This window comes from Rhinolophus sinicus, chromosome 14 (genome assembly GCF_057876585.1).
Source record: "Rhinolophus sinicus isolate RSI-liver-muscle chromosome 14, RSI-T2T, whole genome shotgun sequence".
In the NCBI taxonomy this organism is placed as follows: domain Eukaryota; kingdom Metazoa; phylum Chordata; class Mammalia; order Chiroptera; family Rhinolophidae; genus Rhinolophus; species Rhinolophus sinicus.
Window position 1 is genome coordinate 182,413,152 of NC_142514.1, and position 26,968 is coordinate 182,440,119.

General features: G+C 52.5%; 3 protein-coding genes across 4 annotated transcripts; 2 read left to right on the plus strand and 1 right to left on the minus strand.

The window, feature by feature from the left end:
- Positions 1–550: 550 nt before the first annotated feature.
- Positions 551–13,095, plus strand: SNX15 (sorting nexin 15). 2 transcript variants are annotated; one of them, XM_019737835.3, is made up of 8 exons: positions 551–731; positions 5,127–5,162; positions 5,359–5,479; positions 6,672–6,787; positions 6,885–7,050; positions 7,348–7,491; positions 11,828–12,085; positions 12,530–13,095. In XM_019737835.3, exons 1-8 carry the CDS (start codon positions 633–635, stop codon positions 12,634–12,636), a joined length of 1,047 nt encoding a protein of 348 aa, XP_019593394.1. In that variant the 5' UTR covers positions 551–632; the 3' UTR covers positions 12,637–13,095. The 2 variants fall into 2 exon arrangements, with proteins under 2 accessions (XP_019593394.1, XP_019593395.1); XM_019737836.3 differs by lacking the exon at positions 7,348–7,491 and having other exon boundaries at positions 557–731; positions 12,530–12,844.
- A 376-nt stretch (positions 13,096–13,471) lies between these two features.
- On the plus strand, positions 13,472–15,937 carry SAC3D1 (SAC3 domain containing 1). The gene is made up of 3 exons (XM_019737834.3): positions 13,472–13,579; positions 13,768–14,348; positions 15,332–15,937. The coding sequence occupies exons 2-3, from the start codon at positions 13,775–13,777 to the stop codon at positions 15,835–15,837; spliced, it is 1,080 nt and encodes a 359-aa protein (XP_019593393.1). The 5' UTR covers positions 13,472–13,579; positions 13,768–13,774; the 3' UTR covers positions 15,838–15,937.
- NAALADL1 (N-acetylated alpha-linked acidic dipeptidase like 1) lies at positions 15,938–25,570 on the minus strand. Its single transcript, XM_074336649.2, has 18 exons — positions 25,266–25,570; positions 25,007–25,179; positions 24,804–24,925; positions 24,289–24,411; positions 22,109–22,392; positions 21,920–22,021; positions 21,069–21,154; positions 20,842–20,961; positions 19,075–19,160; positions 18,923–18,986; positions 18,768–18,835; positions 18,579–18,670; positions 18,406–18,496; positions 17,511–17,592; positions 17,255–17,428; positions 17,092–17,179; positions 16,910–17,002; positions 15,938–16,596 (listed from the first exon to the last, which is right to left on the minus strand). The coding sequence occupies exons 1-18, from the start codon at positions 25,463–25,465 to the stop codon at positions 16,410–16,412; spliced, it is 2,235 nt and encodes a 744-aa protein (XP_074192750.2). The 5' UTR covers positions 25,466–25,570; the 3' UTR covers positions 15,938–16,409.
- Between the last annotated feature and the right edge of the window lie 1,398 nt (positions 25,571–26,968).

Consider the following 26,968-nt stretch of genomic DNA (forward strand, 5'->3'; position numbering starts at 1 on the left):
CAAAGGAAAAAAGAAATATCCACTGCAGTAGATTCTATTACAAATATCCCCATTCTAGAGATGAGAAACTGAGGCTCAAATAGTTATGGGAAAGTCATACAGCTAGTTAGAAGTGTGACTTCAGAACCCATGACACCATCGTGCTTCTCCAAGGCTTTTTTTTGCTCCCCCCGCCCTGGGCCTTCCAGAAAACATGCATTAGGGAATTCTGTGGAGGGAGGCAGGGAAATAATTTGGCTAAATCTGACATATTGGACACAATAAAAATTGGGTGAATGGATGAAAAAAAAATTGGAAATCAGACGAGAAGACGTTTGGAGATCTGTGATGAGGGTCTATGCTCGGATGGGTGGGCTTGATCGCTGGACAGAGATGAGTGATCCAACCTCCCTGATCCTTACTTTCAAATCACCTAGTTTACGCTTCACCAACGACCGAGAACTTTTTAGACGATCCCTTAGCCGCGCTCCAGGGCCGAGAATTGCACAGTCACTTGTGACCAGATCCCTGGGCTCGAGTTAGAAGGGCGCAGGCCCAGGCGAGGCGGCGGCTGGCGGCGGCTGACTCTGAGGGGCGGGGGCGGCGTGGAGGAGGTGGAGGTGGCCGGTCAGCTCTGCTCCAGCTGTGTTGCCATGTCCCGCCAGGTGAAGGACGACTTCTTGCGACACTACACAGTCTCCGATCCCCGGACCCACCCCAAGGGTTATACCGAGTACAAAGTGACCGCGCAGGTGAAGTGGGGCCCAGCGGGGACCTTACCCCTTTAACAAGAGGGAGGCTGTTTTACCTTAAGGCAAGGCGCAACTGGAACCTCCCTTTTTGGACGACAGAAATGGGTTTTCCCTTTAAGGGGAGGCTATGGCGCTAGTCTTCGTTTACACCTTTAGCTATCAGGGGGCGGGGTCTTGCGAGGGCGCCGTCTTCTTAAAAGGGCTTGAACCGCAATTCTCGGACCGGCGAGTTGGGGTGCTGTCGCCCAACTTCTGGTGTCTGGGCATTAGGCTGTGAATTTCTTTAACATGAAAACTCTAGCTCAACCCAAATATTAGTTCTCCAATCTCCTGTAAGTTTTGTTTTTTGGTTCATTTGATATTTACATAAAAGCCCTTTAAAGAGTTCATTTTTGGGGGGTGGTAGGTTGGTTCACTTGGTTAGAGCTTGGTGCTGGTGGCATCAGGGTTGCCGGTTCGCTCCCCTCATGGGCCACTGTGAGCTGCGCCCTCCTTAAGAAAAGAAAACAAGATATATTTTTTAATTTCTCAAAAAATACTTGTCTGTGACTTTAAAAAATCATACAGTTCAAAAGAATTTAAGGAGTAAGTCACTAACTTCACAGTCATAGCAGGAAGTCAATAGATAAAGACTGAAGTTGATAAATGAAGAAGTAACAACGTTATAAACACGTTTAGAGACCTGGAGGAAACGATTAAAAGAATTAAAAACAGAAACAGTATAATAGACTATCTGTAGAGTGAATAGAACTGATTCAGGGAAGACTTTTTCACTGTTAATTTTCTGGTACCTTTAGAATTTTGAACTAGGCAACTACTAAACTGGTGCATTAGTAACAATTAAAAATGGAGCAAAAATACAAAGACACTTCCAAAGTGATTTAAGTGCTGATCCTAATGAGCTTTCCCCAAATCTTTTTTAAAATTTATTTTTCAATTACAGTTGAAATACAATACATTCGTTTCAGGTGTACAATGTAGTGATTATACATTTAAATACCTTATGAAGTGATCACCCCTCTAAGTCTAGTACCCGTCTGACACCCTCTGTAGTTATGACGATGTTGTTGACTTATTCTCTATGTTGTACTTTAAATTCCTGTGACTGTTTTTATAACTGGCAATTTGTACATCTTAATCCCTTCACCTTTTTCACCCAGCCCCCCAACCCCTTCCCATCTGGCAATCATCAATTTGTTCCCTGTATTTATGAGTTTGTTTCTGTTTTCTTTGTTTATTTATTTTGTTTTTTAGATTCTATATATAAATGAAATCATATGGTATTTGTCTTTCTCTGTATGACTTATTTCACTTAGCGTAATACCCTCTAGGTCTATCCATGTTGTTGCAAATGGCAAGATTTCAATCTTTTTACGGCTGGGTAATATTTCATTGTATATATGTACATCTTCTTTATCCATTCTTCTTTTGATGGGCTCCCCAAATCTTTTATAATGTCTTCTCCATGCCTGAAAAGTACAATTAAAAAGATAGTTCCTGGGAAGATGGACTGGAGGGTGGAGTGGATGTGGCAAGGGATACCTTTTCCTATAAATCTCTCTGTTGGCTTTTTAAATTCAGTAATGTGCATTATTTTGATTTTTTTTGGATATGTTTTTATAACTTTTTAAGATAAATAATTTTCCCTCCCTTCCCATTCCCATTCATCATCCTCATAGGAACTATTGCTGCTAGTTCCTTGTTTTTCCTTGCAGGTAAACTCTAAATTTAAAAGCAAATATAAGTATCCATTTTATTATGACACAGTAGCGTTTCTGCATCTTGCTTTTTTCACTTGCTGGTGTTCCTCAATTTTTTGTTGTTTCACCTTTTATTTTTTTTAAATTGAGACATAATTTATATGAAGTAATATGCACAAATCTTAAGTGTACAGCTCAATACTTTTCACATATGTAAACACCACTAAGATCAAGATATAGACATTTCCACCACCCCAGAAAGTTTCTTTGTACCTTTCCAGTTACTAGTCCTCCTCCTACAGAGGTAACCACTGTCCCAACTTCTACCACCATAGATTAGTTTCGGTCTTGAACTTCATATGAATGGAATTGCACAGCAAGTACTCTTTTGTGTCTGGTTTTTTTCATTCAGTATGTTTTTGGAATTCATCCTCGTCGCAAGTCTAAGCAGTTTGCTCTTTTTTCTTGCTGTGTCGTAGCAGAGCAATGTATGAATATACCATCATTTCTTTATTCATTCTTCTGTTGGACATTTGGGTTGTTTCTAAAAATATTTTAGTTATTAGGAGTAAAGCTGTGTGAACATTTGTGGACAAGTCTTTTTTATGGACATGTGTACTCATTTCTCCTTGGTATATACCTAGGAGTGGACTTGCTGGGTCATTTGATAGGCATATGTGTAGCATTTGATAGGCATATGTGTAGTTTAGAAAACTGCCAGTTTTCTAAAGTGGTCGTTCCGTTCTATACTCCCATTCTTGCCAGTACTTGACGTCATCAGCATCTTTAATTTTAGCCATTCTTGGTGGGTGTCTAGTATCTCACTGTAGTATTAATTAGCATTTCTCTGATGATGAATGATGTTGAGTATATTTTCATAATCGTATTGGCCACTCTTCTTTTGTGGGAGGTGCCTGTTAAGTATTTTGCCCCATTTTTAAAGTTGGATTGTTTGTCTTGTCTTTTTAGTGTTGAGTTGTAGTTCTTTGTATATTCTGGATATGACTTCTTTGCCAGGTATGTATTTCTCAGGGATTTTAAAAAATAGTTTAGGCAAGTCTGTTATAAAAAGTAAAGGCCAGGGTTTCAGTCCTACCAGCCCCTCTTACATGGTGTGTGACCTTGCACAGGTCATTTCCCCTCTCCCAGCCTCCATGTCCTCATCTTTTAAAAGGGCACGACTACCTCTCTGGGATGTAGGATAATGAACAGGAGATGTTTTGAAAACTGTCAAGTGCTCTAAGCTGTAGGGTGTTCACTTTTAATTATTACGAATATAACAGTGAAAATGGAGTTTCCTTTCCGCCTCAGACCCCAGACTGCTCTTCCTGGGGCCACAACCCCAGTGATGGTTTCTTCTATGCTCGGGAGTGTTTGTCCACAGAGGTTTCCTCCTTTTAGGAAGGAGTGGGTCCTGGGACAGAACTTCAGTTTTTAGAGAACTTGGGGTTCTCTGGTTTCAAAAGAAATTACAGGGACTTGGCTCTTTGAGATAAAAGTTGAGCTGCGGATGGAGCGGGTCTAGATGTGCTGTTAGGAATCCTCCCATTTGACAGATGAAGAAATGGGCTAATGAGGACAGGAAAGTTAAAGGACCTGACACAATAAGAGCAAGGCTGCTCTGAGCCTTGGTTTCCCCATCTGTAAAATGAAGCCATCTCCAAGGGCCCTTCCAGCTCTCGAAACGTCTTTTTTTTTTTTTTCTAAATTAAAATCTTTTTCAATTACAGTGACATACAGTGTTATATTAGTTTCAGGTGTACAACATAGTGATTAGACAATTATATAACTTATGACGTGATCTCCCCAATAAGTCTGACACCACACATAGTTATTACAATATTATTGATGTTCCTTATTCTGTACTTTACATTCTCATGACTGTGGGGTGTGTTTTTTTGTTTGTTTGTTTTTTTATTGGGGAACAGTGTGTACTTCAAAGACTTTTTTCCAAGTCAAGTTGTTGTCCTTCAATCTTAGTTGTGGAGGGTGCCGTTCAGCTTCAAGTTGTTGTCCTTTCAGTCTTAGTTGTGGAGGGCGCAGCTCAGCTCCAGAGGAATTGAACTGGCAACCTTGTAGTTGAGAGACCACTGGCCATGTGGGAATTGAACCAGCAGCCTTCGGAATTAGGAGCGTGGAGTTCTAACTGCCTGAGCCACTGGGCCGGCCCCCCCATGACTGTTTTTATCACTGGCAATTTGCACATCTTAATACCTACCCGCTTTTCATCCATCCCCCCCAAACACCTCCCATCTGGCAACCATAAAAATGTTTTCTATATCTATGAGTTCGTTTCTGTTTTGTCTGTTCATTTATTTTGTTTTTTAGATTCCACAGAGAAGTAAAGAAACATCTTTGCAGGGAGTTTCAGGCCCCGTCTATCCAGTAGCCACATTTTAAAAAAGTAAAAAGAAACAAGTTAATTTTAATAATACAGTCTAACCCAATACATCCAAAATATTCTCACTTGAACCCATAATCAATTCATACATTGTTGAGTTAGTTTGCAATCTTTTCACTAGAAAGACTGCTCCGAGTCACAGCCAAAGCCTTAAAGCCAGGACACCTTGATACCCATGGCCACTGCCCCTTTGGGAGAAACTGGGATGATTCCTGGGGCATCCTGGGATTTTTTAGGGTGACGAGGTGTCAGATGTCGGTCTCCGGTCTCACCTGGTTCTTGCCTTTCTTGCAGTTCATCTCAAAGAGGAACCCAGAGGATGTCAAAGAGGTGAGGTTCCCGGGAGAAAGGGGGACCATTCCCCAATTCCAGATCTGGAGACAGTAGACGAACAGCTGGTAATGGCTAGGAGACCAGCCCTGTTTCTTCCCTGGCCCTGGGAGGAGGGGTTGCTGCAGCCCTACTCCTCACACACACCCCTGCCACCCACTCATGCTGGTCCAGTCTAGTGTCACCTCCCTCTTAGGTGGTGGTCTGGAAGCGGTACAGCGACTTCCGCAAGCTGCATGGCGACCTGGCCTACACCCACCGCAACCTCTTCCGCCGCCTGGAGGAGTTCCCTGCTTTCCCCCGGGCCCAAGTCTTTGGTGAGTGTTGATCTAGGCATTTAGGCCAAAGATGGCGGAAGAGTTGGGCAAAGGGGACCTCTGCTGGTGGCAGCTGGATAGACGGGGCCTGAAACTCCCTGCAAAGACGTTTTGAGAGCTGGAAGGGCCCTTGGAGATGGCTTCATTTTACAGATGGGGAAACCAAGGCTCAGAGCAGCCTTGCCCTTATTGTGTATCAGGTCCTTTAACTTTCCTGTCCTCATTAGCCCTGTTTTCAAGATGAGACAACTGAGGCTCAGGGATATGAAGGGGCTGGGTCTTTAAGTGGCAGAACCAGAATTCCTACCCAAAAGCCCGTTTCCTGTAGACCCACACTGTCTGAAAACAGCAGCCATAAGCCACATGTCTGGGGAGCACTAGAAGTGTGATGAGCCTGAACTCTGGCATGCTGTGTGGGACACATACGGAAAAAAGGCTGTAAACTAACTCAACGGTGTATGTATTGATTACAATGAGAATATTTTGGATGTATTGGGTTAGACTATATTATTAAAATTAACTTGTTTCCTTTTACTTTTTAAAAATGTAGCTACTAGGAAATTGTAAGTTACACGTGTGGCTCATATATATTTCTGTTGGACGGGGCAGATCTGTACTTGGGTCTCTACTCTTCACCTTTCACAGCAAGGTGAAGAGTTGCTGCTGGCAGGTTATGCCAGGCAGTGGGGAGTGTAGCAGGCTACTCCCCAGGCAGCATGATAACTAGCCCAGAGTTAGATAACTCTGTATGATACCTAGAACAGAGCAGTGAAACTATTAAAAAAAAAAAAAAGGACACTGGCTATGTGACCTTGGGCAAGTCACTTCCCCTTCTCTGAGCCTTACTTTCCTCCTCATTACATCAAAGCCATATGAAATTATTTTCTTATTGGTTGCCTGCCTCCCCTTGTCTAGGATGTGATATCCATGAGGGCAGAGACCTTGCTTCTCTCTCATTCACCTTCTGAACCTACCACATAGTAGGTGCTCAATAACCATCTGGTAAATGGTTGACCAGGGAGATTAGTCCCTCCTTGCAAGCACCCCCACACCTGGCGGAGTCAGGGAAGATTGCTGGGAGAATAGGGAGGGGCTCAGATGCTCTCCAGGCAGAACCAGGAAAAGTGGCCTGGGGACCAGAGGCCCCTGCGGGTCACTGCTTCTCTCCCTGCCCCTTGTCCGGGGGCCACAGGCCGGTTCGAAGCCTCGGTGATCGAGGAGCGGCGGAAGGGGGCCGAGGACCTGCTTCGCTTCACCGTGCACATCCCCGCGCTCAACAACAGCCCTCAACTCAAGGAGTTCTTCCGGGTATGTACACCTGCTTGTTCTCCCCAGCACCTGGGAAAACGTCCTGCCACCAGGCTGCACCCGATGACTCCCCCTGGCTGGTCCTTCTTTCCTGCAGGGTGGAGAGGTGACACGACTATCCGAGGTGTCCAGGGACCTGCACATCCTTCCACCCCCTCTGATCCCACCACCCCCTGAGGAGCCCCGGCCACCACCTGACGAGTCCTGGTTGCCCCAGCCACTCCCCGTAGAGAAGAGGGGCCTTGAAGAGTTGGAGGTGCCAGGTACATCGGGGTGGGGCGGGGAGCCAGGGCTCGAAGGTCCAGAGTGGGGCAAGGGGTACACGCCCTCCTCGGTGATTTTAGTGAAAAGCCTGGAGTGTGTTCCAGTGCCTCTACTACTAATCTGCCAGGAGCTGCACACGTCATCTAGGCTATAGTTTCTTAATCTGTAAAATGGGCACAAACCCTAAGAATGGGCTTGTCTATGTTGCTACAAGGATTCAGTGAGAGGTAACTCCATTGTGAAAGCTGGGAAGTAAAAAGGGCAGGCGTGAATGTCCCCAATGATCTATTCCTCAGCGGACCCCCCGCCATCCAGCCCTGCCCAGGAGGCCCTGGATCTCCTCTTTAACTGTGGGACCACCGAGGAGGCGTCCAGTTCCCCTGCCCGAGGCCCCCTCACCGAGGCTGAGCTTGCCCTCTTCGACCCCTTCTCCAAGGAAGGTAACAAGCTGGGACAAGCACATGGTGGGCTGGGGCAGGAGGTCCTTAGGGGCGCCGAGGCAGGCAGAGCCACAACTAGCCTGTGGGACCTGTAAAACAGAGACAGGCGCCCCCTGTGGGCAAATAGCAACCTCGATGAGAGTGAGAAGCAGGTGCTGTGCATTGGCCTATGGCCCACGTCCCTGTACAGTGAGCAGCCATGGAGGAAGGCAATTAGCCACTTCCTACAATGGGATCTTCTCCCTGAGGAAGCTCTGGAATGAGCAGAGGTCACCCTGCTCTGAGAGGGTTTGAGTTGCTCTCATTGGAAGCCCAAGCTGGGGGTGTCGTGGTTGGCTCAGAGTCCAGCTGCAGATCCTGAAGGCAGGAGAGGCCTGTTGGTCACGGGGGGTGAGGCCTGGACTCAGACAGCAGCAGGGGAAGGCCCTGGAGCAGCTGCTGGCATGGGGACACTAGACACAGAAGAGCGCCCATGGAGGTCCAGGTCCTGAGCTCCTGGCTCTAAGATCAGGGGACCTGACAGTCCCAGGCTCTGAGATACTGTGCAATTCTCCGAGTTTGTGCTGTTCCTGCAGCTGGGTTGATGAAGTGGCTGATCTCACTTCGGGAGCATCGTGAATCAACTTCATTTTGGATCCCACAGCAGTCTATTGAAGCCCGTTTTGTTGGCTTCCCTTCTTCGCCCTTTGGTGCCCTCCTGGCAGACCCTTAGCTATCTGATCAATTTCAGGCACTTGCGTTCTCTCACGCTCGAGTCTAATCCACATCAGGATCTTAGTCTCCCATCCACCTTTCAGCCTCACCTGCCCACCTGTCTCAGGCCTGACTGGTGGCCTGGCCCCTGACCGTGGTGACGAGAGCATGAAGAGGATTCTGTTGCTCTTCTAGTTCTGCTCCCTACCTTCCCTGTGCCAGCCCCTCCAGGGTTAGGGAGGGGGAAAAGGGATTGGAGGGGAAAGGCAGGGATGGTGTCACTGGAACTGATGTACCCAGACTTTGAGAGGCCAGTGTCCAAACACTCCGCCTTGCCCCAGCCGAGCCCTCTGGGGTGCCTGGGCCAAATGCTGGGGCAGGAGTCTCTGAAGATTCCTGAAAGGTGGCTCCCATGAGACATCCCTCAGGCCGTGGAAAAACTCTCAAATCCTTGCCCCGCCCCCCCCCCCCCCCCCAAGCCTGGAAGGGCCACTTGCTCAGATGCTGCCTCATCTCCTTGCCCTAGTGTTGTGGGCACCTCCAGCAAGAATTCTCAGGCAAGGAGCCAGCACCATCTCTCTCTTCATCACAGGCACCGAACTCCTGAACTCTAGTATTAGGGCGTCCCAAGAACACTCTGCCTTCTGCTCCATTAGCAATAGAGAGAGAGCTGCAAGTCCAGCTGCGAAGTGACATGTCATCTTCCCTTCCTGCAGGAGGCCCCTGGTCTCCTCATGGGGTCCCCTGGGTGGGATTGGAAGGATGCTCACCTTGCCCTCTGTCGTGCCGGGCATCCGGCGGGGTCTCTACTCCCGCTCCCCACATAAGAACGCAGGATATGGTGAGGCCAAAAAGGAACACCCAAAAATGAACACCCACAGAACCATAGGTAGGGGAGTCATACCACTATATTCTCACTGGCGGCATCCGCCTCTCTGCAATCCGCCCTTGCCAGCCAGCCACCATCTTCTTGCTAGCCCCCATTTTCTGCCAGCATAGCCACGGCAGTTATATTAGTGGCCAATGGCTCACTGGTTACAGCTGACGGCCAACTAGCCACAGCTGATGGCCATCCAATCACAGTTGATGGCCATTTCCTACCTGAGCCAGCACCTGTCTATGTGAGGCCGCGAGCCTGGAAACTACTTTCTGGGGCTCTGCCCCCACACTCCACTCCTACAGGCTCTCGCCTCACAATCTACGCGACAAGCATCTTCCGCGAGGGGCCCTGTGCGAGAAACCTGGAGGTGAATGCAATATCCTGGACACAGCCAGGCTCTCTGGGCACAGCCAGGGTTTTTCAGGGCACCACCAGTACTTCTGGGCACAGCCAGACTTCCTGGACTTCTTAGGGTACTACCTGTCTTCCCGGACACAGCCAGGGTTTCTCAGGGCACTGCCACTCTCTCTGGGAACAGCCCGACTTCCTGGGCACAGCCAGGGCATCTCAGGGCTCAGCCAGACTTCCTGGACTCAGCCAGGGGTCTCAGGGCACTGCCACTCTCTCTGGGCACAGCCACACTTCCTGGACACACTCAGGGCTCTCGGCACTGCCACTCTCTGGGCCTCTCAGGGTACCATGCTGGAACAACAGCGACTCACAGTCAAGGTGCTTACATATTCTCAATGGCGGCCAGTCAAGACACAAAAGCAAATATCCCCCAGTTCCACTACATGGTGGTATGTTCCTAAACAAACAGTCAAGCTGTCCATTAAATTAGGGATGGAAGGCAATTCCCCATAATCCATAGTCATTCACCAGGGCTGTCCTGGGGGTGAGGGACGACTTTGACCTCACCCGCATCTCCCACGGAGGACTCAGCAAGCCTTTCCTCCTGGGACAAGTCCCGCATCTGGGCTGCCTGAGCAGGAACTTCCTGGCCCACAGGGCTGCAACGACCCTCGCCCTCTCCGGCCTGTGCTGGTTGGGGAACCGTCCACATCTTTCCAACTCTCCACGGGGCTCCATCTCTCCAGCAGCTGCATAGCTTTTCCTGTGCTGGTGGGAGATGGTGGGAGAACCGTCCACGTCCTCCCACCCCTCCACGGGGTTCCAGCTCTCCGGCAGCTGCTCCTGCTGGTCTTCCAGAGACTGAGTGTTCATACACACAAACTGCTCCACCGCCCTTCAGAGAGCTTTGGCTGGCACTGTACCCTGCTCGCTGCGCCATGTGTCGTAGGGGGCGTCCGGTGGGGTCTCTGCTCCCGCTCCCCACATAAGAACGCAGGATATGGTGAGGCCAAAAAGGAACACCCACGGAGCCATAGGTAGGGGAGTCATACCACTATATTCTCACTGGCAGCATCCGCCTCTCTGCAATCCGCTCTTGCCAGCCAGCCACCATCTTGCTAGCCCCCATTTTTCTTGCTAGCCTAGCCACAGCAGTTATATTAGTGGCCAATGGCTCACTGGTTACAGCTGACTGCCAACTAGCCACAGCTGATGGCCATCCAATCACAGTTGATGGCCATTTACTACCTGAGCCAGCACCTGTCTATGTGAGGCCGCGAGCCTGGAAACTGCTTTCTGGGGCTCTGCCCCCACACCCTCTCTAGGCCAGTGGTGAGCCACGGTGCTTCATGCTCCTGCACCATCCCTTCAGAGGCCTTTTCATCACAGATTCACCAGATCTCTAGCCTTCTTTTGTGTAAACTTCAGAGGAGATGTTGGACCACCTCCTTGCCAGTCCTGGGGGGATATATAATGAGCCTTTTTCTCTGGAATGTGAGAATGTCCACAACCACTGTCTTCACGTGTGGGGCCTCAGCTGAAATCAGTAAGACCTCATAAAAGCCCTAAGATTCTCTGAAGCCATCATTCTAAGATTCCTAGGCTTGTAGTATTTCTACCCTTGGCCTGGCGTAGTTGGTCTAGCATCCTTCAGTTAAACTTTGTGGAGGGAATTCTCGGATTGATAGATCAACTGTAGTCAGGAGGGCTGTAGGACTTGTGACTCCGAGCTCACAAACTAATGTGTACCTAAAGAAAGAATTAGGGGGCCGGCCCGGTGGCTCAGGCGGTTAGAGCTCCGTGCTCCTAACGCTGAAGGCTGCTGGTTCGATTCCCACATGGGCCAGTGGGCTCTCAACCACGAGGTTGCCGGTTCGATTCCTCGACTCCCACAAGGGATGGTGGGCTCCGCCCCCTGCAACTAGGATTGAACATGGCATCTTGAGCTGAGCTGCCGCTGAGCTCCTGAATGGCTCAGTTGGTTGGAGTGTGTCCTCTCAACCACAAGGTTGCTGGTTCGACTCCCAAAAGGAATGGTGGGCTGTGCCCCCTGCAACTAACAACGGCAACTGGACCTGGAGCTGAGCTGCGTCCTCTACAACTAAGACTGAAAGGACAACAACTTGACTTGGAAAAAGTCCTGGAAGTACACACTGTCCCCCAATAAAATTCTGTTCCCCTTCCTAATAACATCTTAAAAAAAAAAAAAGAATTAGGAAGGTGGGCTGTTTTTCAAGATCGTATGAACTCCATCAATCAAATAGATCAAGACCAAAGCTAGTTTGCTATACACAAGCACTGCTCCCTCCACCTGTCAGGTTGGTACCCTGATGGGCAAGCGGTCTGGAGATGGGCACAAGCCCTGGGAAAGGGAGGGCCAGTCTGGCCTGAGTCCTCCATATCTGATTGCAGAAGGTGCAGGCCCCAGTCCTACCCACATAAGTGAACTGGCAGCAATGGAGGCAGAGTCAGAGAGGCCGGACCAGGAACCCTGGGAGCCAGGAGGGCAGGCGGATGAAGAAGATGAGGAAGGAGGGTCTGCCCCTGCCTATCTGAGCCAAGCCACAGAGCTCATCACCCAGGCCCTACGGGACGAGAAAGCAGGCGCCTACCCTGCAGCTCTGCAGGGCTACCGGGATGGTGTTCACATCCTGCTTCAGGGAGTTCCGGGTGAGTAGGACTCCAGGGAGGATGGCCAGGCCTTGGGTCCCGGATAGTGCAGCGAAAGGAAGGGAAAGTGAAGAACAAGCACGTTAAGGATCAGAATTGCTCCTCATTGATCAGCTGTATAACCTTGGGGAGTTTCTCTACTTGTGGCCTCCATTTCCTTGTTTGTAAAATGGAGAGAATAGATCTGATTCCCAGGGAAAGGGAAAGATACGCTGATGCTCTGTGAACTGTAAGGGTTTAGTTTCTCTTTCCATCCGCTGCCTCCACTGTTCACTTGCAGAGTCCCCCGCCCCCACATTCTGCCCAGCTACTGGGACTCGGACTCACCCAGATTGTAGAGCAGAAAGAGGCCCTGGAAGGCAGCACGGTGGGGGAGGCCTGGTGTCGTTCACATAGACCAGGAGTTCTAAACCCAGGTACAGCTGAGCCGTTCTCTCTCCACAGGTGATCCATCACCTGCCCGCCGGGAGGGTGTGAAGAAGAAGGCAGCTGAGTATCTAAAACGGGCAGAGGAAATTCTGCACCTACACCTGTCCCAGCTCCCACCCTGAGAAGGAGAGAGTGGACCCTTCCCCAGGACTCAAGCTCCAGCACTGCCAGCGACCCCCATCTCCTCTCCTTGGGGCTTGGCCCTGTCTCCTGGTCTTATAACTCCAGGGGCCATTTCTGTATGTAACTGGACCAAGAATGAGAAAAATAATGACTTCTCAGGTCCCTGACCACACCTGCCAGCAGGGAACCAGGGACTCACACTTCTGATCCTGCCTGTCTCTTATCTTGTGTGAGCAGCAGCTCTGTCATTAAACTATCTGTTTACCTATCTAGAACCGGGATCTGCAAACTACCGCCTGCAGCCAAATCTGGCCCGCTACCTTTTTTTGGTAAGGCCCATGAGCTAGGATGGTTTTTACATTTTTTTAAATAGTTGAATAAAAATCAAAAGAATATTCTGACAGGTGAAAATGATACGAAATTTAAGTATCTAAAAATAAAATTTTATTGGAACACAACCAAGCCCATTCTTAAGTAGGGTGCTTTCCCTCTACACCAGCAGAGTTGAATAGTTGCAGAATTGAGTATGTAGTTGTGACTCTTAAGTCCCAAAACATTTACACAAAGTTTGCTGACCTCTGATCTAGAAAACGGGGAGAACAGCCTCCAGGGAAACGAGTGGAGAATGACAGTAAGGCTGATTGAACCAGTTTATTGGTTGAAAGGGATGATGGAGAGGAACCCAAGGCGGGGGTACCTATTTTTGGAGGGGTGGATGCTCAAAGCCAAACGGTGACTCTTTGGGCTAGATCCTGGGAGGCGTGGCTCCGCTCTTGCCCCTCCCCCTGCAAAGCTTTGAGTTGCGGGACTACAAACCGGTGCATCATGGGAGTAGCCTGGACTGTGCGCGGCGCATTGTGGGGGACGTTAACCGCTCTGAAACGAGCAGAACGGGGAGCGGCGCTGAACAGCTTGAGGCTTTGTGGGAGTTAACGGGACTCGGTGAGAGGACGGCGGTGGCCGGACGGGAGGCGGGGACGCTTAGACCCCCCGCGGGGATGCGGACCTAGCCGAGGTCGGTCTGCCTCGTCTTTTCCGAGCCTCCGCCGGCCTGGTCGTGCTCTCCGGCAGAATGGGGCGAGTGGCCGCCGCAGTCCCCGGAGTGCTGAGCGCCCATCCTCTTCCCCCAGCCCACCCATGCCCGACTACGAGCTTCCCGTGGGCACGTGCCGGGAGATGTGCCCGGCCGCCGAGCGCGCCCGGCGCGAAAAGGAATGCCGCCTGCATCGCTTCGAGGTGGCGCCGGGGCTCCGCGGGGACCGGCCTCGCGCGGATCCGCAACGCGCGGTGAAGGAGTACAGCCGGCCGGCCGCCGGCAAGGCCCAGCCCTTACCGAGCCAGCTGCGTCCGCCGTCCGTACTGCTGGCCACTGTGCGCTACCTGGCCAGCGAGGTGGCCGAGCGCGCCGACGCATCCCGCACCGAGGTGGCCACTTTCGTGGCTGACCGGTTGCGCGCCGTGCGGCTGGACCTAGCCCTGCAGCGCGCGGGTGACTCCGAGGCGGCGGTGGTGCTGGAGGCGGCGCTGGCTGTACTGCTGGCCGTGGTGGCGCGGCTCGGGCCCGATGCAGCTCGCGGGCCAGCGGACCCGGTGCTGTTGCAGGCCCAGGTGCAGGAGGGCTTCGGTTCGCTGCGGCGCTGCTACGCGCAGGGCACCGGGCCCCACCCCCGCCAGTCCGCCTTCCAGGGCCTCTTTCTGCTCTATAACCTGGGTGAGTCGCAGTCCTGGCGGAGGGGCAGAACGCGGGGCCGGGGGCCCCTGCAAGTGACCAGTGGAGGGCGGGGAAGTAAAGAGAAACTTTAAAATGTCACCTTTAGTTCTCTCCTGTCCCTGCCTCCTAAATGTGTATCCAGTCAATGCATAAGGTCCACCGAACCCCGACGTGGGCCTTCTGGCCTGTCCTTTCCCATCTCTGGGTTTGACCTACATAGTGATTTTGAACTTTTTAAAACCTCCACTTCAGTGTTGCAGAGCATCCAAGAACACGTATGCCCACGAATACAGGAAACAAAAGTTTCAAGACTAGATCTTTTCTGTGGGTGGCTGGTGCATTCTAATAAGTTCTATTCTACTTAAATGTAATAAAATGCTGTTGACTTCACAACCCACTAATGGGTCAGAAGCCTCAGTTTATAAAAGTGGCCAAAGGTTCCAGTGTCCGTGATTCTTCTGGGAAGGAAGCAGCGGCAGAACCTCTTCGAAGAAACTATGTATGGCCTTACCAGGCGGACCGGGAAAGAATCCTAGTCTGTGGGGCAGCTAGGGCAGTGGAGAAAGGGCTGGGTTCCAAGTCAGAATGGTTGGCTCCCGACCTAATACCTATGAACTGTAGGACAGTCTCTGGCAAGTCGTTAAATTATCTGGGCCTGTTTCCCTCATCCGTAAACACCGCCTCACTGTATTATGAGGATCCAGGTTGTTTGCAGGGGCTCCGGAACCCTCTGGCAACTAATTCAGATATGGCTCAGGAAAGGGTTGATGGGGAAAGGGGAGAGAAGGTGGGCTGGGCTTAGTGGAGGGGCGTGGCCAGAGCGGGGAGGTAGGCGGGAATGAGGACCGGGGTGGGCCGGGCAGAGGGCCGGAGTGAGTGGGAGGGGAGATGGGTACCGGGAGGCCTTAGGCGGGTGGGATGGAAGGTGGACCTGACCCTGGAAGGATTCATCCCGTTTTCATCCCGGCTTCCCGCCCTCACAGGCTCGGTGGAGGCCCTTCACGAGGTTCTGCAGCTGCCCGCTGCCCTGCGTTCCTGCCCAGCCCTGCGCACCGCCCTGTCTGTGGATGCTGCCTTCCGCGAAGGCAATACGGCCCGCCTGTTCCGCCTGCTGCGGACCCTGCCCTTCCTGCAGAGCTGTGCTGTGCAGTGCCACGTGGGCCATGCCCGCCGCAGAGCCCTGGCGCGCCTCGCTCGTGCCCTAAGCACCCCCAAGGGCCAGACCCTACCCTTGGGCTTCATGGTCCACTTATTGGCCCTGGATGGGCCGGAGGAGGCACGGGACCTGTGCCAGGCCCATGGACTGCCCTTGGATGGACAGGAGAGAGTTGTGTTCCTGAGGGGCCGCTACACGGAGAAGGGGCTACCACCTGCCGGGACCTGCGAAGTGTTGGTAGGGAGCAAACTTGGAGGGCGCACCCTGGAGGAGGTGGTCATGGCAGAGGAGGAGGAGGAGGAGGGTGGGGACAGAGCCAAATCCCGGGCTTGAGGGGGGGCTGTGCAGTATCCCAGAGCCCAGGACTGGATCTGAGCACTCAGGTTTCTTCTTTTCGTGATTCCCACACAATAAAAGGAACTTGTAGGGACAATTGCTAGGCGTGGTTTATTTGGGGGAGGGCAGGGAGGAGTTGAAATACACTAAGGGTATGGGAGGAGAGGAACCCAGAGTATGCAAGGCCCTAGCCTTCCCGGGCCTCAGTTTCCCCACCAATGCCCAAAGGGTGGCTCTGGTGGTCTGAGTTGGCACGTAAGGTTGGCATTATGCATCCTATTCCCACCTGCCCACCACCAAGAGCAGTTGGTGATTTTGCCATTTCTACCATCCCCGCCTCCTGTTCTGCCAACCAAGAGCCAGGATGAGGGAGATTTTCATCCAGGGGTTGAAACTCCCTTCTGGTGTCCACATCTGGTGGGACCCCGAGCTGTTGCCTCAGAAACGAGAGGGTCCTGTGTTTGTGCCCTCTCCTGGCATCAGGGAAGACTGGGATACACCCAAACAAAACGAGTGGGGGAGGGTTAGGATAAACAGTGGTGGTGAGAGCTGAGGCAGGAGGACTGGGGTCAGAGGTCAACCACAGGCCTCAGGGTGGCAGCCGCACCCTCCAGGGCTGCCACCACAATGCTGAGCTGCCTGTGTACCTCAGCCCAGGCTGCATTTCCGGCGCCTGCCTTCATGGCTCTGAAGTAGGCATTGGCCAGGCCTGGGAATGTGGCTACAGAGCTGGTGCGGGGTGCCCAGAGCACATGGCTAACAGGAGAAATGGAGGATCAGGGTCATTTGGGGGCCAGGAACAGGGGGAGCTGCAGCCTGGCACAGGCTCAGCTCCTGTATATACAGCTAGACACAGAAGAACCTCCCCACTGCCTCGGAAAGCTGGGGCCCTGACAGCAGTGGTGGTGGGGGGAGATGTAGGTGCTAGTCCCAGGCTGACCTTGACCAATTTGCCTCCCCTCCTTTGAGGCTCATTCCCCGAGAGGCCCGTGAAATGCTGACATTCTCCTCCCTCAGGCAGGTGCCCATTCCCCCACCTCACCTCCCAAGAGCGTTGGGACAGGCTCACCTGTAGTAGTGTTCCTCTGGGAAGGCTCGAGGGTTCAGGAAGGTCCGTTCCAAGAGCATCAGTTGGTCATTGAGCATCCGGACCTGCAGGGGGCTAAAGGAGGTGGCGGGACCTGCTGGTCACTCTGGAGTCAGCAGCCCAGATGCCACCCTCCCAGACACCTGCTTGCTGCCCTTGCTCACTCGGGGGTGCCCTTCTGCAGCGCTGATATGTGTTGGCCCAAGGCCGCGGCCGCCTCTTCGAACTTCTCCACTGCAGTCACCAGAGGCCCTGGAGGGTACAGCCAGCATCTTAGCCCTGTGGGTACAGAGCTCCCCACGCTTCACTGTCAGGAGGGCTCCGTACCCAGGCTGATGCTGTGCTGCTCCAGCAGGGCCCCGAGGTACTGCTGGGCGGCCTGCAGGAAGCTTTGGAGGGTCTCAGTGTAGTCACTGACATTGAGAGGCAGGAAGAGGCTATCACTGAGCCGGAGAAGCACGCTCCCCGCCATCTGGGCCACGGCCTGGTGGCTGCGGAAGCCTGCAGGGAGGGTGACGAGGCCAGGGTTCAGTCTTCAGCCCATCCTCCTCCAGCCTCAGGATGCCCCTTGCTCCCTCCTCACCAGGGTCCACGAACTTGTCCACGTAACCGAAGGTGTCGAAGGCTGTGTGGTAGGTGGGGTAGATCCGGGCTGAGGTCTTGCTCTGGGGGAACAAGCCCAGAGGTGACAGGCTTGGGATGGGAAGTGGAAGGAGGTGTACCTACAGTGAGCTACAATGTAGGGACGTTACCTCAGTTAAATCATTGCTATATCCATGAGATAAGTTCTAGAACTCCCACTTTACAGAGGAGGAAACTGAGGCTCAGAGAGGTAAGCAACCTGGCTGACATCACAAAGCCAATAAGTGACAGGGGTGGGTCAGGTGCCCCTTTTCTACTTTACATGACAATGAAGAGCCTGTGGCTTTGGAATCAGACAAGAAGCTGTAAATCCCAGCTCCATCCCCCAGAGCATCTCTGACGCTCCAAAAAGCCCTTTCTTCCCTTCATTGCCCAGGTGTGGTGGAGCAGTGAAGGGAAGAAAGGGCTTTTTGGAGCATCAGAGATACAGGCTGGACACTGCATCCTTCATTTCACTGTCACACCAATGCTCTGAATCATTCCTGTTTTATACTGTTATTTCATCTATTCCGAGATCAACTTTTTTCTTCACATTTTAAGATCCCTGGAATCAGGATGCTTCTTAAAGTCAATGATTATCCTACAACTAATTGACAGGGTTTTTTATTCCCGCCTGAATAGTGCACGTCATAATGGAGTGTTTTACAATCAGTAGTGTCTTAAATTTGATAAAATACCATAGATGAGCATAAACAGATTCTCAGAGAGGTTAAGAAATTTGGTCAAGGTAGCTCAGCTCCTGATTCAGTCTGCGCTAGAGCAGCCTGAAGGAGAGGAGAGGGCTGGCTGGTGAAGCAAGGTACCGAGCTGGGGGACTCTATGAGGGGTGCTCTCACCCTATCGTAGGTGTAGGCGATGTCCATGGAGGAGATGCCCAGGAAGTGAACGAAGGGTGCATAGTCGCTGCCTGCACCCAGAGAGCCCAAGCTGCGGGAAGGAAGATGGTCGGGCTGGCGGCTGCTGGGCCAAGCAGCCCGCCCACCGGGGCCCCGTGCCGGCCCGGCCTTACCTGGGTACCAGGCCGTACACTGGGCTGCTACGGTTGAAATACCGGATCCAGTTGTCGTAGATGCTGAGGCTGCCGGGGCCAGGCGAGGGGATCTGATGCAAGAGGAATCGTCTCAGGCTGGCCCCTCCTCAGACCCAACAACAGGCGGGCCCACCTCCCCGCCCCACTCCCAGCCCCGCCCGCTTCCACCTGTTGGGCTGCGGAGAAGACCACGCTCTGGACCGGGGGCGTCCCCTGCACCCTCAGGGTGGCGTTGGCTGTGGGAGGATCAGAGACTGAGTATTTGGGCCGCAGCCCCTTCACTTCCCCCCTCCCCACTCTGCCCACTCACCCCGCCCCCATACCAAACACAGATATGTCCACGTTGATGTAGGCCACCGTGCGCTCCTGCAGCTTGCTGAAGAACTCCTGTGGGTGGGTGGGAGGGGCGACTTCAGCCCCGCACTGCCCCGCCCCAGGAATCCCCCCAATCGCCTACCCTGCGGGGCTCACTCACCTCCGTGAATTCTGTGGAGCCAATGAGCCCAAACTCCTCTGCCCCCCAGCTCGCAAACACCACCGTTCTTCGGGGGCGCCAGGTGCCTGGGGAGAAGGAGAAAGGACTGGAGGGTAGGGAACTCCGGATCCTGGGGTGGCTTAGGGGACAGGTTGGGGACATGGAGAGGAGGGAAGGGCTGAAAGCGGCGGGGCAGCCCGTGACAAGAAGTAGGTCCAGGCACCTCTCCAGCCAAGCCTTTCTGGAGGCTCCTTTTCCCAGCCTCCCTCCTCCTCTGCTGTGACACCCCACCCCCATTCCAACATTGGCCCCAACACCAACCTCCCACGGTCAGGTGGCCCCTTGGCCAGATGCCCTGCTTCCCTCTTCCCTATAGGTTTGCTTTGAGACGACCTGACGCTCCACCCCCAACAGTCTCCTCCATGCAGCCTATGCAAAACTGGCCCTTCTTCACTTGTCACCATACAGTAGTGTTCTCCTTAAGCACTTTATCCATATTGAGCCAGTCCTCACAACAACGCCTTCAGGGAGAGACTACTACAGTCTCCATTTCACAGTTGAGAAAACTGAGCCACAGAGAAGGTAAAATGATTTGCCCAGGATGACACAGTTGGTAGGCAGCAGAGCTGGGGTTCAAATCCGGGGTCTGGCTGCAGAGTCCAGGGGCTTAACCAATGCGCCACACTGCCTCCTACAGCCTTCTGCAGCCTGGCTTCCATCACCAGTCTCTATGCCCACATTGCTCTTGCCATGGCCCCCAGGCACCTCCCAGAAGCCTTGGTGGTCCTTGCTTGGCCCCCGGCCTCCTCCAGATTCCCCCTCACCCGCCACGTGCCACGTGCTCCCATCTCTGGCTGCAACTCAGTCCCTTTCCATCATTCCTCATCTTTTTGTTGTAAATGAATTTTTTAAGTATAAAATGATTACATGCTGGCAGTGGTCTTCTCCCTCACCTCTGTCACCAACAGACCCCAAGTCTTCACACTGTCTCCGTCCACTGCCCCTGCCCTGGTCCAAGCCCCCATCTCTCCTGGCCCTGAGGATAACTGGCCTCTGATTGGTCCCTCACATAACGCCTGCCCCCATGCCCTTCCCAACTGCAGCAGAGGAAGCTGTTTAAAATTTGGTCTTCAACATTGCACTCTCGTGATTGAAATCCCTCACCAGCTTCCCGCTGCCCTTGGATAGAACATCAACCTGTCCCTGCGGAATCTGCCACCTGGTCCAGCCCCTCCTTGCCACATGCTGCGCCCTCCACCTGGATCCCACCCCACTTTCCCCAATGGCTCTCTAACTTACACCTGGAAAACCTCTTAGATACGTTTCTTTCTAGTACGTGTCTCAGTTGTCCCCACAGGCAGGAACTCTGGGGTGTTCACCGTGGGATCTCCCGTGCTTAGAAATGGCCTGGCACATAGTGGGCACCGAGACATATGTGTTGAGTGAATCATTGTCTCTCATCCCTGCCTCAACTGGGCTGAAGCTCCCGGAGGGCAGAGCTTGGGCACCGCCTTGCTTACAGCGGCGTCTGGGCTCTCGGAAGCTAGTGGGTGAATTCATCAGTGGTCCGTCCCCTGTACCACACTGTGCTACTTGAGGCCAGAGCTGGTGTCCATGCGTGTCTGCCCCCAGGGCCCTCAGGCTTGGCACAGGTGAGCACTAGAGAATGGGAGGAGGTGGGACAGCACCCCCAGACCTAGGAAGGAGTGGGAGTGGAGGTGACCGCTGGGGGGAGAGTCCTGGACCACGGGACGGAGGTGGCCTCACCCTTCTTCAGCAGGGTCCCCAGGACGCGGGAGAGCTCCAGAAGGACAGCCGTGCCACTGCTGGGGTCCACTGCCCCGTGTACCCAGCTGTCCCGGTGGTTTCCATACAGCACATAGCGGTCTGGCGGGAGTCGAAAACCAGAGAAGAGGGCGGGGTCAGCCAGGCCTGGCAGAGGAGCCAGAGCACAGCGGCTCCTGGGGCTCAGGGAGCAGGGAGGGGACGCTCACCAGGCTCCACGGCCCCGCGGATGAACCCCAGGACGTTGGAGGAATTCCGCAGTTCCAGGCGGTTGTAGACACTCACGTTCACCTGGCTGGGGAAGTAAACGGGCCCTCAAGAGTATTGGCCCTCCCCACTCGCCACCCCCTCAGCCCCGCCCCAGTGCAGGAGAAACAGGCCCAGAGCCGAATGGGACATGGCAAGGGCATTTGCCCAGAAGTACCAGGAGAGGCAAGACTAGAGCCCAGCTCTTCTGATTCCGGTGCTCTTTTCATTCATTCATTCACTCAGTAAGTTACTTCTCAGATATTTAGTATATGCTGGCACTACACTAGGCTCTGGGAACGGCAGACAAGGACCCAGGCCCCCTGGGGCCTCCCTCTGCTGAGTGAGACAGACCACCAGGCAGTGAGCAAGGCAGGAGGTGGAGGGGCCTGGGAAGACACTAACAAGATGACGTGGGAGAGGATACCTGGTGGCAGGTAGGGAGGTTAGTACAGACCGGGGAGCATAGGGAAGGGTTTTTGGGCAGAGGGAACAGCAAGTGCAGAAACCGTGATTTGGGAATGAGCTTGGTGTGTTCAAAAGAGAGGACGACTGGAGAATAGAGGTCTGAGATGAGTGTGTGTGTGTGTGTGTGTGTGTGTGTGTGTGTGTAACCCTGCAGGAACTTCTGGACCACGCAGCTGTTTCACTGGTTTCCCCAGGACAAGACAGATATTTTGGAGTCAGGGGAGGGGTTGGGAAAGAGAAGAAAGGGAGGGCCAGCAGGCCTTGAATTGGGCAGTGGGGAAACGCAGGGTCAGGGAAGCATAACGAGAGCAGAGGAGAGCTGGGAGAAGTGGGGGCCCCATCTCACCTGCCTGTGAAGACACTATCAGGGTGGAAGCCGGGCCCCAACTTGTAATCACAGCCCAGCGCTCCTTGCCAGGCATCCGGGGCCGATTTTCCTTGAAGGTTACTGGGGAGGAGGGGCAAGTATGGGTGTGGGGGTTGAAGTCTGGAGGCCATTGGAGGATGGGCAGGTGACCCCAGGATACAAGCTCACCAGAGAAGGACTTTTGCATCCTGGAAGCCAATGGGCTGAATGGGAATTGGGGGAAATCCGGAGACAGTGTCAGGATCCAGACGGAAGGAGGAAGGATTGGCTGGAAGGTATGGGGTCAGGGGGTCCCCAAAATACTCATAGTAGGAGCCTCTCTCCACCCCCGAGGGAGGCAGGTGCCAGGAGTGTGGGAAGGTCTCATTGGGCAAGCTCCGCCCATCGTTGATGTCTGCAGGGTCTGTGTACACCAGTACCCCAGCCACCTTGAACTTGGCAGCGTTCACAGCCTGCAGGAAGGGAGGAAGAGGCTATTTTTAAGGAAGGGGTGAGGAAGGGGCATGCCCTAGTTTGCTTGCTCACTCCCTCGCTGTGATCTATGCTCCCACGGGCAGGAGGATGCTTGCACAAGTCATTTATTGCAGTGCTGCTTGAGATAGCAAAATGCTGTTGGCGTAGGCAAGCCAGGGCCTCTAATCAGTGGGGACTGGTCGAATAAACTGATGCATCCTACAAGGGAATACTATGCAGCTATATAAAAGAACAAGGATGTGGAGTGGCTGGTTAGCTCAGTTGGTTAGAGCATGATGCTCGTAACACCAGGGTTGCCGGTTCGATCCCCGCATGGGCCACTGTGAGCTGCGTCCTCCACAACTAGATTGAAAAACAACTACTTGACTTGGAGCTGATGGGTCCTGGAAAAACACTTGAAATAAATTTTAAAAAGAACAAGGGTGTGCTTATACATCCATGTTCATAGTAGCACTGTTCACAATAACCAACAGATAGAAACAACCCAAGTGTCCATCGACGGATGGATGGATAAGCAAAATGTGGAGTATAACACACAAGGGACTTAGCCTTACAAAGGAAGGAAATTCTGATACAACATTGATGAACCTTGAAAACATTATGCGAAGTGAAATAAGGCAGATACAAAAGGACAAATATATGATTCCTTTTATATGAGGTCCCTAGAATAGGCAAATGCATAGAGACAGAAAGTCGAATAAAAGTTACCAGGGGCTGGAGAGGGGGAAAGAGGAATTCATGTTTAATGGGGACAGTGTCCTCTGGAATGATGAAAGAGTCCTGGAAACGGGTGGTGGTGATAGTTACCCAATTTTTGTGACTGTTCTTAATGCCACTTAAAGATGGTTAAAATGGTAAATTTTGTTACATATATTTTCCACAATAAAAACAAAACAGTACTTAAAAAAACAAAAAAACGAAAAAAAGCAGAACAAGGACAGAGTTTGTGTGCCAGTTGAGGACGCTCTCCAGCATGTAGAAAGGTAAAAACAGCACATCTTAGAACAGTGGGCCTAGTATGCTACTTCTATGTAAAAAGAGAGGGAAATAAGAATATATGTTCATATGTGCTTCTTCCAAAAGAAGCTCTGGATAGATAACCCATAAATTAAAAAAGAGTAGTGACCTCCTGGGAAGATGGCATTGTGGGAGAACTTTTTCACTTTATACAGCTTTTTTTTTTTTAAAAAACTGGAAATTCTACAATCTGTATAATTCCACCATTCTTGTCATCCTTTCTTTCCCTCTTTTTTTTTTCTCTGTTCTTTTCTTTCTTTCCTTTTCTTTTTCTTTCTTTTTCCCAGCTCTAATCACGGACACTTCTTTAAAAACTATGATAAAATACACAACATAAAATTCACTATCTTAACCATTTTAAAGTGTATATTTCAATGGCATTAAATACATTCACATTATTGTCAACCATCTTTACCATCCATCTCCAAACCTCTTTTCATCTTGCAAATCTGAAACTCTGTCCCCATAAACACTAAATCTCTATCTCTTTTTATATTAAAAAAAAAAATTAAAAACCAGACATGTAACACTTAGTCAGAATTTTTAATTGAAAAGAAGCAGGTTGGCGGGGGAGGGCAATAGGAGTCACTTAAGTTGAATATTCAGAAGAACTACTTCACAGGAGGACTTAGAATCCCAAAATATCAAAGCTGAAAAATTTGCCCAATCCCTTTATTTCCTAAGGCTCAGAGAGGTTAGGGAAGGCACTCAAGGTCACACAGCACATCAGTGGTACAGCACAAACACAGCTCGGCCCACCACTCAACACTGTTCCTTCTCCTGCCCCTCACTTCCTCCTGTCCACTGTCCAGCCCCTCTGCCCACCCAGCCCCCTGTATTGGGGGGCTGCTGCTCACCTTGGCCCCACGTCCTACACCTCCGTAGCGGGTCAGGGCGATGGTGTTATTGAGATCAATGCCTTGAGTCTGTAGTTCCTTGAAGTCTTCTTCCGCGCCCCGGTTGGCATAGACAAGGAGGCCCTAGTCCCAAGAGGAGGTGATCCTTACAGCCAAGCCCAGGAAAGACAGAATGAGGAAAGGAGAGGGAAGGCCGGATGGCAGGATAAAGGGTTTTCATTCTGTTTCCCCACCTCAGCGACAGCTTGTAAGCTCCCAAGGACAGAGTCACACCTGGTTTCCTGTGTCCAGGTACCTTGTATCAGGCCTGGCCTTGAGCAGACGCCATTAAGATTTGTTGAGTGACTAAGTGACGGATGAAAGGAGTGCCAGTGGGAGGCGGAGGTGAGGGAATTCCTGGTGTGGGGGGCTGAGCCCCAAGTGAGGCGCTTTTCCTCAACCTCCCCTGAGTCAGGTTGGGAGATGCTAGAGAGGGAGCCCAGGGGAGCAGTGCGGGTGGGGTGTTCAAGGCCCACCTGTGGGGCTCCAGAGGGCGCATAGGCAGCATAGGGAGGAACCACATCAGGCCCTCCCTGCTCCCCAGTCAGGTCCTCTTCACTCTGGCGACAGGAGAAGAGGATGTTCCCAGTGGGACCCACTGTGGAGGGGGGGCAGTGTCAGCGCTGGGTCCCACAGCGCCCCCACCCCACAGGCACCCCAAGCCGGAGCAGGACCTCACCAATGGCCACGCGGTTAGGCTGCTCCTGGCTGGGGAAGGACAGCAGCACTTCGTACGCAGAGGCCTCAGCCGAGTCCAGCCCTGACTGTGGGTCCCTCCAGCGTTGCAGCAGCAGCTGCACCAACGCCTCATCCCGAGGGCTGGAGGCCAGGTGCGGCTCCCTGGAGAGTTCTCTGAAGGGTGGGCAGAAGGAGGGGCAGGCCCAGGTTCAGCGAGGGGCCTCTGGCAAACAGAAAGGGCAGGCAGACAGGCCTCTCACCGTAGATTCTCCCGGATCCTGCTGGCATCTAGCTGTCCCATAACGGTCTCAAGAATCTCCAGGTCCAGGTCCTGGGAGACTGAGACACTCGGGGCTGGTGGGTCAGCCCCTTTGGGGATGGCAAAGTGGCCCAGGATGATCCCCAGCCCCAAGAGGGCAGCGGCCCCCACTAACCCTCCAAGCAACTTCACCCACTGCATCCTGTGGAGTCTTGGCCAGCTGGGATGGCACCTTATAGGCGAGGTGGCAGGTCTAGTTAACCATTATCCCGTGGGTGGCCCTGCCCTTTGGCCCCCAGTTGTCAGGAAGACTGAGGGAGCATCCTGCCGGGAGGGCCAGGATGCTCTTCAGCTCAATTTCTGTACATTCATCTGGAAGAGACCTCCAGGGGCATCCAGTCCATACAGGCACACTGAGGTCCAGAAAGGGACAGGTCTCATCCAGGGTGTCCCAGCAAAACAGAGGCCAAGCCAGGACTGGAACTCAGAGCCTGTGTCCGGAGCAGGGCTGTGCCGACTGCCCACCATCCCTGCCTGTTTCCTTGGTGTCATTTGATCACCGGCACACCCAGCACTGGCTGCTTGAGCAGGTTTTGAGTTCAGAGATCCCATCCTCCCTAGACACAAGCTTGGGTAAAATTCACTTAGATTCTCTGAGCCTGTTTTCTTAGCTGTAAAATGGGAATAATATAACCTATTTCACAAAACTGTGGTGCTGTTTTCATTACATAAAACCACGTCTCAAGAAATATCTAGCCCAGTGTCTGGCACATAGTGGGAGCTCAGTACATTTTAGCCATTCCTCCTTCATCTGACTCCCTAAAATGCAAAGCCGAGAGCTAAAGGAAGAGGGGGGCCCAGAAGAATTCTCTGTATTTAGCCTGCAGGGGTCCCAGCTTACGGGAGGAAGTAGAACTCTTAGAAAGGAAGGCTGTTCTAGAAGACAGAGGGGAAACCCATACTTCTTGGCAAGGCGACTTCCTCTTCCATCCCATGACCCTATCTGGAATCCATTCACCTGTTCATCCATCCATCCACCTATTTATCCACCACCCACCCTCATGTTCACCTGTCCTCCCATCCACCTATCCTTCCTTCCATCCATCCATCCATCCATCCATCCATCCATCCATCCATCCATCCTGTCACTTAGTACCTGCAAGCATCACTCATTCATTCAGCACTGTGCCACATCCATGCCAGGCCCTGGGGCAGCAAAGGTATCTAGGAAGTCAAGTCCAGCCAGGGAGACAGAGGCTTTGGACTCAACCATGTGGTAAGTGCCCCTACAGAGGGAGGACCACTGTGTTCCCAGTGGGGAGCATGAGGAATTCTGTCTAGGAGGGAACACTGGAGGGTCTTCCAAGGATGAGGAGGCATTCAGCATGCAGAGAAGGCAAGGGATGGACTGTCTGTGCAAATACTGGGAGGGCAGGGAGGGAGAGGGAGGAGGAGACTCTGAGTCCTCAGCACAAGTACTGAGCCTCTTTCAGACCTCACAGAGAGCCAGGTAGAGCTGGGACGGTCCCTGGGGCTCAAGCTCTGACTCCTCCCACCCCCTTGTCTATCCTGCCTTGGTACCCAGCCAGGCTGCAGCCCACTGATTGGCCCAGAGATGCCTGAATCGCTGAGGGAGCTGGGCCATGGGGACTGAGAGAGAGAGAGAGACATTGCTCAGAGCAGCCCCCTTCCTGCTGCCAGCCC